Below are 14,362 nucleotides of genomic sequence, written 5' to 3'. Positions count from 1 at the left end.
AGCTTCTTTGCTGTTCTTGAAACTCAAGTATAGATTCAAGAATCTAACAACGTTCAGGCTGAAAATATCATTTCCATATCCATATATTGAGTAAACATATGATATGAGCTTCAGTTGGTATGAACTATATTGTAGGAGCTCAATGCCTAAGATGACTATTACTTCTTATGTTAGTTATGCTAATCCTCTTGCCCATTTGGTGTGTCTGGCCAACCTTTGTCGGCCTGAAACTTAACAAACTCTGCCAGAAGCTTGATTTCCTCATCCTGCAACCGTGGTCCAAACGTACACTGCCCTCTCGGTGTGCATTTTTCCCCAAATCCCTACAAAAATCATGGCACGTATGTCTCGTCTGAGTCGTCTCATCATTCCAATTTACTAGGGAAGTAACATCTACAAGTGGGAACTCTTAAATTGTGATCTGACCGGCATTCTTCCCTTTCCATTGTAGGTAATACGGAATATCTCTTCCTCGGTGTCAACTCCATTTCTGTAATGTAAACTAACTGAATCATCGGTAGATAAATATCGAGAGACGAAGTTTATGTAACCTTAGTTATACCTTTGAAGGTCACTAGTGAAAAGTGTTGCGCCCTGGAAAAAGATATAACATACCATTCATTATTACAAAACCCCAGCAGGAAATGATCATAGGACAAATACAGAGTGGTTCTTGCCCTATAAGTGTTCACTCACTGGTTGGATTATGTTTCCACCTGCATCATGACAACCAATACAAGCTTTCTGAAACAAGGTGGCTCCTCTTTGTATGTCCAGGCTTTGTCCTAGCGACTCTGCAGCCAAGAATTAACACATTGGCCACGAAAATTCCCATGGCTGCACGTTATATCCATTGAACAGAATTTGATTCCAAGTGCATACAAGATTGTGATTTTCTGGTTCCACAGTCCAGAATGAGGCCAACTAGGGCTAATGAACAGAGATCAAGTGTTCAGGTGCTCGTATTACGCATCAATAGTTTCAAAGTCAGAAACTTTTTTCAAAGAATCTTACACGACCATGTTCAGATGAAGCAAAGTGAATACTTTTATACTTGTAAGTTGTGTCGGAGAAATTAGAGGATACCTGCAGGTTGGGAGATCACTGATACGGCAAACAGAACCGCCGTGAGATGCGGAGCTAACTTCTTTATCGGAAATTTCGAATCTTTGTGCTTTATGGCAACTGGGTTTTGCAATTCTCCTCCCCTTGCATTGCCCTTCAAATATTACCTAATCTTTCATGTCATTTCACGATTCATCAAAACAAATATTTACGGGAGAGAGAGAGAGAGAGGACCTTTTTGGAGTTAGAAAATATGTTGCACAAGCCAGGCGAAGCAGAAGAGAGAAGCCTCATCTCTTGGAACCTGAGAGTGTTGATGAATGTGCGGATTGGCGTCTAGATTTTGGGGAGACGATTTTTACCGGTTAATGGATTGATTTGGTTAACCGGGTTCAGATGTTTTTTTTTTTTTATTTCTTGGGACAAGAAAACAATGTTCAATTTAATAAAATAAAAACGGAATAAACAAAAATCTAAGAAAAGAAAAAGAAAAAAAACTCGTCGCATTCTTTCTTCTGGGTAAAATGGTAAATGTCATTTTCTGTTTTGAATTTACCAAAACATGAAGAAAAATAAGACTATAAAATACAAAATATAATAACGATAACATTATTATATGCTAATAAAATTAGGCGTGGGATTTTAGGAAGTAATATATACAAGTGTAAATAAATACACTATAATTAAAATATTTTATAAGCAGAAGAGGATAGCACGACTTATATTTTTAAAATGCTGAATGTAATATACGCCATCTGTTTATTTTTTTTTTTGTGGTAGAAGACATCTCTTTTGCTACTTATAATATCTCACACTTTTTGTGGGCCTGTATATTTATTTTTATTATAAAAATATTGACAAATCTCATATAAAATATCTCAACTTTACAAAATATATGCCAAACAAATAACTAAATTTTTATTTTTATCTAATTGCTACTTCATCTATTAAAATATTTCAAGTTAATACCTAAAATATTGAAATATTCTAAATAAATACATTATAAATCGATAACAATTATCAGTTTATTATAATTAAATAGAAAAAATATCTAAAAAATTTTACATTTGTAATTTAGTGTAGTTTTAATTCGCGAACTTGTAAATGCGCCTATTTATTTCCGAATTTGTATTTTTAAATATAACAATTCTTAAATTTACTTAATAGTTCTATAATCGTCCATACCACTTATAATACCCCGAAACCCGAATTGAATATTTAATTATTTAAATATAAATAATTAAATAGAGACGTCATGAAATCACCAAAAATAAATAGTACAATGTCGAAGAGAATCACGAGGATCGTCACGTGCGGGAAGGATCGAGAAGGAATGAAGAAAACAAAATAATAATAATAATAATAATAAACAGGGTTGGTCCGCCGAACCAGCAATGGTCAGCGGCGGACCAACCATTCAGCCGGACTCGGACCGGATTGCGCGGACTGGAAAGAAAATTTGAAAAAAAAAATAATATAAGATTCTGGTCCGGAACCCGACAGTTCGCCACCTGCTCTGTTGCGAGTTTCGGGACGCGAGTTCTCGTCGGAATTTGAAGCCACACGTGTCCAGCCACCACCCGACGCATGGAGGACGTTGCAGACTCGCCCCTGGGCCTCGATTTCAGCCCGTGAGACCTCTCTCCCGCGACATAAACCCCTCCCAACCTCCAGACTTAGCCAGCAAGGATGTGTTCTTGGTATACGGTGTGCCGGAAGACGAGCTCGCTAAAAAGGATTACACTGATGCTAGTTTCTAGTCAGACCCGGATGACTACAGATCCCAGTCTGGCTATGTTTTCGAACCTAGTTTTCGCCAGGACGTTGCGTGGCGTAGTGAGATGTGCGACATCAAAATACGAGTGATCGTTGCGTGACTAATTATGGGTAGAATTGCATGGCGTAGAACGGTAACTTGGTAGAAACCGGATACCGTGATACGTAAGATTGTACTAAGGGAATATTTCACGTTAACCTCCAGACTTAGCCAGCAAGGATGTGTTCTTGGTATACGGTGTGCCGGAAGACGAGCTCGCTAAAAAGGATTACACTGATGCTAGTTTCTAGTCAGACCCGGATGACTACAGATCCCAGTCTGGCTATGTTTTCGAACCTAGTTTTCGCCAGGACGTTGCGTGGCGTAGTGAGATGTGCGACATCAAAATACGAGTGATCGTTGCGTGACTAATTATGGGTAGAATTGCATGGCGTAGAACGGTAACTTGGTAGAAACCGGATACCGTGATACGTAAGATTGTACTAAGGGAATATTTCTCGTTGTGTACCATGTATGTAGCTTGCTCATGCGTACGAGTTAAGCGTGATTGTGTTTGTGGATGGTTGTGGACTCAACCATCAACGTCATGGACTTGACGGGCGTTTGAGATGCATTTTAGTCGTGTGCGACACGACGGCCACCGTCATGGACTTGACGGGCGTGGACTCGCCCCTAGTCATGGATTTGACTAGGGTATATGACTGGACCGTATGGTGGACTCCATACGGGTATGTTTGTATTCCGTTGTGTCATGGATTTGACATCGGTAGTCACAAAGTGACATGCACAGGAGACGCACAAGATCGCATGCGATGCGATGACCAACGTCACGCGAGTGACAGGCATGGAGGCGCCCCTAGTCATAGACTTGACTAGACTTGACTAGGGTATATAGCTAGGCCCTATGGTGGACTCCATATGGGCGTGATTGTGCTTGTCTTATATGTGTTTGCTATGTTTTCGATTATTGCATGTGTTCTGTGGAAATGTCGATTGTACCGTTCTCATTGAGAACGAGATTCCCGGGTTTAACCCGGGCTACTCACTAAGCAGTTATGCTTAGTCCTCGTGGTTTACATTTTTCAGATCACGAGGATTACGCCTAGCGCCTCAGCAGACGACGACCCGAGAGAAGCAACATCATGTACGGGATTTGTATTCTGAACCAAGGGATTTGTAGTTTCAACTTTCGTACGGTTGTATTATGACTATTCGGACGTGTGACATTTTGCGATACTAATCGTCCATGTGGCACAGCCCGTATACTGTACATGGGTTACGAGTGTCACAACTTTTGGTATCAGAGTCACGTTCTTTCCTTGGGAAGGAATCGTGCTCATTACCTAATGATTTTTCTATGAAAAATGTTTTCAAACCATGTCCGAAGAAAATCCTCACCTATCGGGGTCCGTAAATCGATGATGCAATATCGGTCGTCAGTGGTTAAAACTGTCTTAAATATCGTGCAGTGAAATGATGCCACGACGTGCTAGGCTTGCAGCGAGGGCTGACGACGTTCCCGAACAGACTCCACCGCCTAACCCAGGAGACGAAGGGTGGAGGGCTGAGTTTCGTCAATTCTAGGAGACCGTGTGGCAGCACCTGGCTGCTCATGCCCCACCCCACCCCCGGCGAGAGACCCGGAGCCAAGGGAGAAGGGCCTACACCCGTCGTCGATACCTGCTACGATGGTGGGATACCTCCCTATCATCAAGTAGCTGCGGGCGATGCATACCCCGCGATTCGAGGGATCGGTGAGACCGGAAGAGCTGTGGAGGAGTGGCTCACCCAGATCTCTCAGGACTTGGAGTACCTGCAGTGCCCGTACCAGTACCAGGCTTTGATTGCGAGCCATCATCTGTCGGATCAGGTCCGACATTAGTGGGCGAAGCTGGTGCAGGAGGCACCAGCAAGACATCGCTTCACATGGGAGGAGTTCCAACGGGAGTTTGAGGCGAAGTACTTCCGGCAACAGGACCATGAGTACCGTGTGGCAGATTCCTCATGTTGCAGCAGGGGGATATGACTGTCAGCGAGTACGAGGCAGAGTTCACCCGCCTACTAAGGTATGGAGGTCATCTGGTGCCCACCGAGGCATCGAAGATCCAGAAGTTCATCGCTGGACTCTGACCCTACCTGCAGAGGAAGATCGAGATCCAGGAGTACCCGACGCTGAGTCGGTATATTTCCCAGTTGGAGAAGGTGAAGCGTGGAGAGCGAGAGGAGAAGGAGGAGAAGATCCGTGAGCGGAGTCTCGCTGGGAGATACTTCGGTACAGGTTCATCAGGGAAGAACGCCCAGAGCAAAGACCCACGTAACAAGGGCAAGGCGCCCGCTGTTCGTGCGCCACCACCACTAGCGTCAAAGGGACCAGTGGTCTGTTTTTGTTGCGACCAGCCTGGGTACATTGCCTCATGTTGTCCGACGAAAGTGACATGCGCAATATCGCGTGCGATGCGATGGCCAATGTCACACGAGTGACGGGCGTGGAGGCGTCCCTAGTCATGGACTTGACTAGGGTATATGGCTAGGCCCTATGGTGGACTCCATATGGCCGTGATTGTGCTTGTCTTATATGTGTTTGCTATGTTTTCGATTATTGCATGTGTTCTGTGGAAATGTCGATTGTACCGTTCTCATTGAGAACGAGATTCCCGGGTTTAATCCGGGCTACTCACTAAGCAGTTGTGCTTAGCCCTCGTGGTTTACATTTTTCAGATCACGAGGATTACGCCTAGCGCCTCAGCAGATGACGACCCGAGAGAAGCAGCATCATGTACGGGATTTGTAGTCTGAACCAAGGGATTTGTAGTTTCAACTTTCGTACGGTTGTATGATAACTATTCGGACGTGTGACATTTTGCGATACTAATCGCTCTGTATTTCCCGCTGCTACTCTGATTTGATCTAAAAATATTTTTGTTGGATTTCATAAATTTTGCTTCCACATTTTATCATTTTATTATTTTATTATCTTATTTTATATCGTACATGTGGCACAGTCCGTATACTGTACACGGGTTACGGGTGTCACAACTTTTGGTATCAGAGTCACGTTCTTTTCTTGGGAAGGAATCGTGCTCATTACCCAACGATTTTTCTACGAAAAATGTTTTCAAACCATGTTCGAAGAAAATCTTCACCTATCGGGGTCCGTAAATTGATGATGCAATATCGGTCGTCAGTTGTTAAAACTGTCTTAAATATGGTGCAGTGAAATGACGCCACGACGTGCTAGGCTTGCAGCGAGGGCTGACGACGTTCCCGAACAGACTCCACCGCCTAACCCAGGAGACGAAGGCTGGAGGGCTGAGTTTCGTCAATTCCAGGAGACCGTGTGACAACACCTGGCTGCTCATGCCCCACCCCCACCCTCGGCGAGAGACCCGGAGCCGAGGGAGAAGGGTCTACACCCGCCGCTGATACCTCCTGTGATGGCGGGATACCTCCCCATCATCAAGTAGCTACAGGCGATGCATATCCCGCGATTCGAGGGATCGGTGAGACCGAAAGCTGCAGAGGAGTGGCTCACCCAGATCTCTCAGGACTTGAAGTACCTGCAGTGCCCGTACTAGTACCAGACATTGATTGCGAGCCATCATCTATCGGGTCAGGTCCGAAATTGGTGGGCGAAGCTGGTGCAGGAGGCACCAGCAGGACATTGCTTCACATGGGAGGAGTTCCAACGGGAGTTCGAGGCGAAGTACTTCCGGAAACAGGACCGTGAGTACCATGTGACAGAGTTCCTCATGTTGCAGCAGGGGGATATGACTATCAGCGAGTACGAGCCAGAGTTCACCTGCCTACTAAGGTAGGTCATCTGTTGCCCACCGAGGCATCGAAGATCCAGAAGTTCATCGCTGGACTCCGACCCTACCTGCGGAGGAAGATCGAGATCCAGGAGTACCCGACGGTGAGTCGGTATATTTCCCAGCTGGAGAAGGTGAAGCGTGGAGAGCGAGAGGAGGAGGAGAAGATCCGTGAGTGGAGCCCTGCTGGGAGAAACTTCGGTACGGGTTCATCGGGGAAGAACACCCAGAGCAATGACCCACGTAACAAGGGCAAGGCGCCCGCTGTTCGTGCGCCACCACCACTGGCGGCAAGGGGACCAGTGGTCTGTTTTCGTTGCGACCAGCCTGGGTACATTGCCTCACGTTGTCCAACGAAAGTGACATGCACAGGAGACGCGCAAGATCGCATGCGATGCGATGGCCAATGTCACTCGAGTGACGGGCGTGGAGGCGCCCCTAGTCATGACTAGGGTATACGGCTAGGTCCTATGGTGGACTCCATATGGGCATGATTGTGCTTGTCTTATATGTGTTTGCTATGTTTTCGATTATTGCATATGTTCTGTTGAAATGTCGATTGTACCGTTCTCATTGAGAATGAGATTCCCGGGGTTCAACCCGTGCTACTCACTAAGCAGTTGTGCTTAGTCCTCGTGGTTTACATTTTTCAGATCACGAGGATTACGCCTAGCGCCTCAGCAGACGATGACCCGAGAGAAGCAACATCATGTACGAGATTTGTATTCTGAACCAAGGGATTTGTAGTTTCAACTTTCGTACGGTTGTATTATGACTATTCAGACGTGTGACATTTTGCGATACTAATCGCTCTATATTTCCCACTGCTACTCTGATTTGATCTAAAAATGTTTTTTTTTTATTTCATAAATTTTGCTTCCGAATTTTATCATTTTATTATTTTATTATCTTATTTTATATCGTCCATGTGGCACAGCCCGTATACTGTACACAGGTTACGGGTGTCACAACTTTTGGTATCAGAGTCACGTTCTTTCCTTGGGAAGGAATCGTGCTCATTACCCAACAATTTTTCTACGAAAAATGTTTTCAAACCATGTCCGAAGACAATCCTCACCTATCGGGGTCCGTAAATCGATGATGCAATATCGGTCATCAGTTGTTAAAACTGTCTTAAATATCGTGCAGTGAAATGGCGTCACGACGTGCTAGGCTTGCAGCAAGGGCTGACGACGTTCCCGAACAGACTCCAGCGCTTAACCCAGGAGACGAAGGGTGGAGGGCTGAGTTTCGTCAATTTCAGGAGACCGTGTGGCAGCACCTGGCTGCTCATGCCCCACCCCCACCCCCGGCGAGAGATCTGGAGCTGAGGGAGAAGGGCCTACACCCGCCGCTGTGCTGGGTCGCACGGGAACCTCGAGCACCGGTTCACAACCGGTCTCGGGTCTGGTCCGCGGGTTTACGCAGCGGAGTTTGCGTTCAAAATGATTTTGAACACCCACGGACCAAATCTTTCGATGAAGAGCTTTCTTGAGAGAAAAACTAACCTTTTTTATTCCGAATCTGTAAGGTTGGCTTGATCACAGCAGAGGTGTTGAATGAGCCAACACCCTCTTGAACAGTCCACACCTTTGGGATGGTTTCCAACACTTGGAAACTTGCTTGCTAGAGCTTGAAGAGATCAAATCTCTTGTGTATGATCTCAAGAACACCTTCTTGAGCTTGGGAGAGTTTCAGAGCAATCTTAGCTCTTCTGGAGGTCAAGAGTCGGGTTAATAATGATCCAAATCATTTCCCACCCGTTCCCACCAAGAAAAGCCGTGATTTTCGCAATTTGTCTGTTTCAGACGTCCGGTCCGCCGGACCAGGACTTGGTCCGCCGGACCAGACGAGTAAAAACACGCGGAACAGTTCGGTCATGGTCTTGGTCCGGAGCTGACCAACTCTTGGTCAGCCGGACCAAGACCTTTTTGCCGACAGTCGAAATTTTCCGCGATCCGGCGGACCAGACCCTCGGTCCACCGGACCAGACGAGCTCCGGACCTTGCGTACTCCGTCTGACCATTTGGTCCGGCGGACCAAGATTCTGGTCTGCCGGACCGACGTTACTTCGACCAACACGATCTGCTCCGTCTGACTGCGCTGGTCCGGCTGACCAATTCTGGTCAGCTCCGGACCAGACAGTGTTTTCGGACAAATTTCTCCGTTTCTCCCAAGTGTGTCTGGTCCGGCTGACCAACTCTTGGTCAGCTCCGGACCAGACGTCAAAGACCAAGAAAAATCCGATTTTTCTCGTCCGTTTGATCCCGTCCATACACGTCCATCCCATATGTGTGTGACCCTTTAGGCTCCTCCGAATACGGCAGTAAACGCGAGATCCAATCTCGCTTTACCAATCATAAGCGGCCTCTAGCAAGACATTATGATTACCCGTATCGGAAAGAGTTAGATGTGATCTAACCGAAAAGCCAGAGATAGCTCAAACGATGATCCTCTTTGTCTCACGATATCATAGTTGAACTCATAGTTCGAATGCTTTGTCGTACCCCGAGTAGACTGTAAGAGATAGATGACATTCATCTATAGTGCGGCCGCACATTTCTACAGTCTCGCTCCTACGACGGGCCCAAGCGATATCTCTCTCTTTCGAGAGGGACAAAGTTTCATCTTGACTATCTACTATCCAATGCATGATTCGTAATATACCCGAGCCACGTCTTTATAGTCATCCGGTTAAAGACGACGTTTGACGCAGTCAAAGTACATTACTCGTCATGATGGATACAATAGATATCTCAGGTCTGAGGATCTAAAGCGAACCATCAAGTGAGATTCAAGTCATGGATTAAATCCAACCTACAATCTCACGCGAGTCATCCAGTCACTTGTTCCAAACAAGTACTCATGACCGTGATCCGTATCCAATACACATGATCATCATTATGATCATCCATCACGCCTCATGTTAGTCTTAATTCATCATTGTTCCCACAATGACAAACGACTAAGGAATTTAGGATCGTACATTACGATCCATGGATAATCATTATTTATCAAATATGCAAAATAAATAATAAATAAATAATGTATTCATCAAATAAATACATCGTTTCATACATGGTTCTCATATCGTATGATCATTCTAGAGCATCATATCCATCACGCTGATACATGCTGCGATGGCGGGATACCTTCCCATCATCAAATAGCTACGGGTGATGCATACCCCGTGATTCGAGGGATCGGCGAGACCGGAAGCTGCGGAGGAGTGGCTCACCCAAATCTCTCAGGACTTGGAGTACATGCAGTGCCCGTACCAAGACCGGGCTTTGATTGCGAGTCATCATCTGTAGGGTCAGGTCCGACATTGGTGGGCAAAGTTGGTGCATGAGGCACCAGCAGTACATCGCTTCACATGGGAGGAGTTCCAACGGGAGTTCGAGGCGAAGTACTTCCGGCAACAGGACCGTGAGTACCGTGTGGCAGAGTTCCTCATGTTGCAGCAGAGGTATATGACTGTCAGTGAGTACAAGGTAGAGTTCACCCGTCTACTAAGGTATGGAGGTCATTTGGTGCCCACCGAGGCATCGAAGATCCAGAAGTTCATCGCTGGACTCCGACCCTACTTACGGAGGAAGATCGAGATCCAGGAGTACCCGACGCTGAGTCGGTATATTTTCCAGCTAGAGAAGGTGAAGCGTGGAGAGCGAGAGGAGAAGGAGGAGAAGATCCGTGAGCGGAGCCCCGCTGGGAGATACTTTGGTACATGTTCATCGGGGAAGAATGCCTAGAGCAACGACCTACGTAACAAGGGCAAGGCGCCCGCTGTTCGTGCGCCACTACCACTGGCGGCAAGGGGGCCAGTGGTCTGTTTTCGTTGCGACCAGCCTGGGTACGTTGCCTCACGTTGTCTGACGAAAGTGACATGCGTAGGAGACACGCAAGATCGCATGCGATGCGATGGCCAATGTCACGCGAGTGACGGGCGTGGAGGCGCCCCTAGTCAAGTCCATTGACTAGGGTATACAGCTAGGCTTTATGGTGGACTCCATATGGGCATGATTGTGCTTGTCTTATATGTGTTTGCTATGTTTTCGATTATTGCATGTGTTCTGTGGAAATGTCGATTGTACCGTTCTCATTTTGAACGGAATTCCCGGGTTCAACCCGGGCTACTCACTAAGCAGTTGTGCTTAGCCTTCGTGGTTTACATTTTTCAGATCACGAGGATTACGCCTAGCGCCTCAGCAGACGACGACCCGAGAGAAGCAGCATCATGTACGGGATTTGTATTCTGAACCAAGGGATTTGTAGTTTCAACTTTCGTACGGTTGTATTATGACTATTCGGACGTGTGACATTTTGCGATACTAATCGCTCTGTATTTCCCGCTGCTACTCTGATTTGATCTAAAAATGTTTTTTTTTTTATTTCGTAAATTTTGCTTCCGCATTTTATCATTTTATTATTTTATTATCTTATTTTATATCGTCCATGTGGCACAACCCGTATACTGTACACGGGTTTCGGGTGTCACACCACTAATTGACCAAAGCAAAATTTATGAATTATTATGTTAAAAAATATACGTTTAGGAACTACTATATCTAAAAATACAAATTTAAAAATTATTGTGTTAAAAAATACAATTTGAGAATAAATAAGCACATCTTTGAATTAGTATTACACTAAATTACAAGTTTGGAAATTTTTAAATATTTTTTTCTAATTAAATATGCATCTGATTATTGTTTATAGCGTATTTAACATGCAAGTGTAATTAAATACGCTATAATTATAATATTTTATAAGCAGAAGAGGATAGCACAACTGGGTGTGTGTTAAAATGCTGATGATTTGGTCTTTCAATGTAATATTTGTATCTGTTTGTTACTTACGATTTACAATATAGATGTAGAATAGTAAGTTTATTATAGGCATAATCATGTATTCAAATATGTAAAATATACGTGCATGCATCTCTAGAGAATATATACAATATTTTAAGATAAATTTTGGAAAATAATAAAAATCCTACAATTTGGAATGTCCTTGAGATATTATAAATAGAATAAATAGGACAAATAATATTAAATCCAAAATATTTATCTTGGGAGGGTAGACAAAGATTAGTCATCGACAAAAAAAAACTTTGACTTTGGGTTTAGTTGTTATATATAACTTGAATATTTTTTTTATTATAATTCGATTTTGATCGGGTTGTTTCTTCACAATTTGGAAATTTTAAAAGAAAATATACTGTCCAATTTTAATTTGATTTTAATTATATTCAGGTTTAATACCAACAATTTTAATTATCAAAATATATTTAAAATAACTTTTATTTCATTCTATTTTTTAATACCTTCGAGTAATTTCACTTTAAAAAGTCACACCCATTTTTCTATTAATTTCACTCAAAATGCAAATTGGTATAATTTAGTTTATTTATATGTACACCTAAAAGTAAAGTGAAATAAAAATGGATATCTGATATTATGTCACACGACCTCTATGGCTCTATATATTTCTGTGGAAATAGTCCAAAGACTTTGTCTTCCGTTCGCATTTTGTTTTAGAATTCTTGGGAATTAGGATTGGAAGTTTCGTTAGATATCTCCATATTTTTTTGAACATATCATTCAAATTCTCAAACAATATTTTTGTTATAGAATCGAATTTTTCGAAAACGAATCCATATTAATTTGATAAAAATTTTAAAATACCAAATAAACCGTTTCGGGATCAAATCGTTAAAATTGTGAAGCTAATCCCAAAACTTATTGCAAATGCTAAAAAAAAAGTATCTAATATATTCATGCCTCCTGTTGGTTTTATAAACTTTTACACAAGTCGGATTTTTTTTGTTGCTGTTGTTGAAGCAGTCGGAGTATTTGCGTTTTCCATGTTGTTTTTTTTTTTCTTTGACGTTATAGTGGCATTTGTTTTTACAGTATATTGTATTTTATTAGTGTGAAACCTATGGCATAACTGGCCCAAAATTTTATTTTTCGGAATTTACTGAATCATATTTATGGAAAACTATATGATAAAACTCTTATTAGCAAAAAAAAAAAAAATCCTCTGTTATCGGTAGATTTATGTGATACAGACTTAATATATATTTTTTTCTTCCTATATTTGTTCCATAAACCTTAGCAATCATATAATTTGCACACTAACATAAAAATAGAAACAAGTTGGCTCAGAAAATAAAACAAATGGCTTGACGAAAATGAAACAATAGTATTTTGCTCCTCACATGAATTATTTTTTCTAAAAAATGCATTCATTTTTTTTTTATATGTAAGAAAAATGCATTAAATTTATCTATAAATGCACACGTTTACCTCCATCTCAGACAGAACCATCCCACTTCCTCTTCTGCTGATTTCGATTTCCCCTCCAGAAATGGCTACGAATGTGGAGAAAGCGTCGCACTGGTTGTGCGGCGGGGGGGTTTATTTGTTCCATAAACCTTAGCAATCATATAATTTGCACACTAACATAAAAATAGAAACAAGTTGGCTCAGAAAATAAAACAAATGGCTTGACGAAAATGAAACAATAGTATTTTGCTCCTCACATGAATTATTTTTTCTAAAAAATGCATTCATTTTTTTTTTATATGTAAGAAAAATGCATTAAATTTATCTATAAATGCACACGTTTACCTCCATCTCAGACAGAACCATCCCACTTCCTCTTCTGCTGATTTCGATTTCCCCTCCAGAAATGGCTACGAATGTGGTGAAAGCGTCGTACTGGTTGTCGGACGGGGGGTTTCCGGCCGCCGGCATTGACTCGCCTCTCTTCACTCATCTCTTCTACGCCTTCGCTGATCTCGACCCTCAAACCTTCCAAGTCACCGTAGCTTCCTGGAACCAGACCAAACTCTCCGCCTTCACTCCGACCGTCCAGCAACGCAACCCCAACGTCAAAACTCTCCTCTCCATCGGCGGCGACGGAAACGCCACCGCGGCCGCGTTTGCATCCATGGCGAGCAACCCTTGGTCCCGGACATCGTTCATCGATTCGTCCATCGCATTGGCCAGATCGAACGGCTTCCACGGCCTCGATCTGGACTGGGAATATCCGAGCAACGCGGTCGAGATGAGCAACCTGGGGACGCTGTTACGGGAATGGCGTTCTGCAGTTGCGGCTGAGGCCAGAGGCAGCGGCAAACCGCCTTTGCTGTTGACAGCCGCGGTTTTTTACTCGTCGAATCGCTATGGGGTTGACTATCCGGTTCAGGCCGTTGCCAATAACTTGGATTGGGTTAATCTCATGGCTTATGATTTCTACGGACCGGGTTGGTCTAATGTGACTGGTCCACCTGGTGCTTTGTATCCTCCAAACGCAGGTACAGCGGTTATGCAAAATACCAAACCAGTTTAAACCGAAATCAAACCAAATTGAAAGATAAGTTTATCTGCTAAGATTGCATATATTAACACATACACAGCAAAATCTTGGTGGAACGATGGCTTGGCTATTGATTTGGTATCTTACGAAACAGGAAATGTATCATGCATACCACGATATAACCAGACACAAAACCCGGTTCGGTTCGGTTCACTGATCCAAACCGGTTAATGAACAGGTCCGAGTGGAGACACCGGCGTAAAAGCTTGGATTCAGGGCGGCGTCCCGGCGAAGAAGCTGGTTTTGGGGTTCCCGTACTACGGCTGGGCGTGGCAACTCGAGAACGCCCAAAACCACGGCTACTTTGCGCCCACCACCGGAAGAG

The 14,362-nt window shown here is 43.6% G+C and overlaps 2 protein-coding genes across 2 annotated transcripts in view; one reads left to right on the top strand and one right to left on the bottom strand.

Moving 5' to 3' along the window:
• Positions 1 to 32: 32 nt before the first annotated feature.
• LOC104812913 (cytochrome c6, chloroplastic) lies at positions 33 to 1,411 on the bottom strand. The gene is made up of 6 exons (XM_010540323.1): positions 1,300 to 1,411; positions 1,087 to 1,219; positions 697 to 794; positions 563 to 594; positions 427 to 490; positions 33 to 323 (listed from the first exon to the last, which is right to left on the bottom strand). The coding sequence occupies exons 1-6, from the start codon at positions 1,357 to 1,359 to the stop codon at positions 180 to 182; spliced, it is 531 nt and encodes a 176-aa protein (XP_010538625.1). The 5' UTR covers positions 1,360 to 1,411; the 3' UTR covers positions 33 to 179.
• An 11,893-nt stretch (positions 1,412 to 13,304) lies between these two features.
• LOC104812912 (chitotriosidase-1-like) overlaps positions 13,305 to 14,362 on the top strand; it is a 1,897-nt gene continuing 839 nt past the window's right edge. The window contains exons 1-2 of the mRNA XM_010540322.1: positions 13,305 to 13,975; positions 14,216 to 14,359. Coding sequence (XP_010538624.1) covers positions 13,348 to 13,975; positions 14,216 to 14,359 — 772 coding nt within the window. The 5' untranslated portion in view covers positions 13,305 to 13,347. The remainder of the gene's footprint in view (positions 13,976 to 14,215; positions 14,360 to 14,362) is intronic.

Source organism: Tarenaya hassleriana, unplaced genomic scaffold (genome assembly GCF_000463585.1).
Source record: "Tarenaya hassleriana unplaced genomic scaffold, ASM46358v1 Cleome2, whole genome shotgun sequence".
Lineage (NCBI taxonomy): Eukaryota > Viridiplantae > Streptophyta > Magnoliopsida > Brassicales > Cleomaceae > Tarenaya > Tarenaya hassleriana.
Note: the sequence above shows the minus strand (reverse complement) of the source record. Positions and strands in the feature narration are given on the sequence as shown.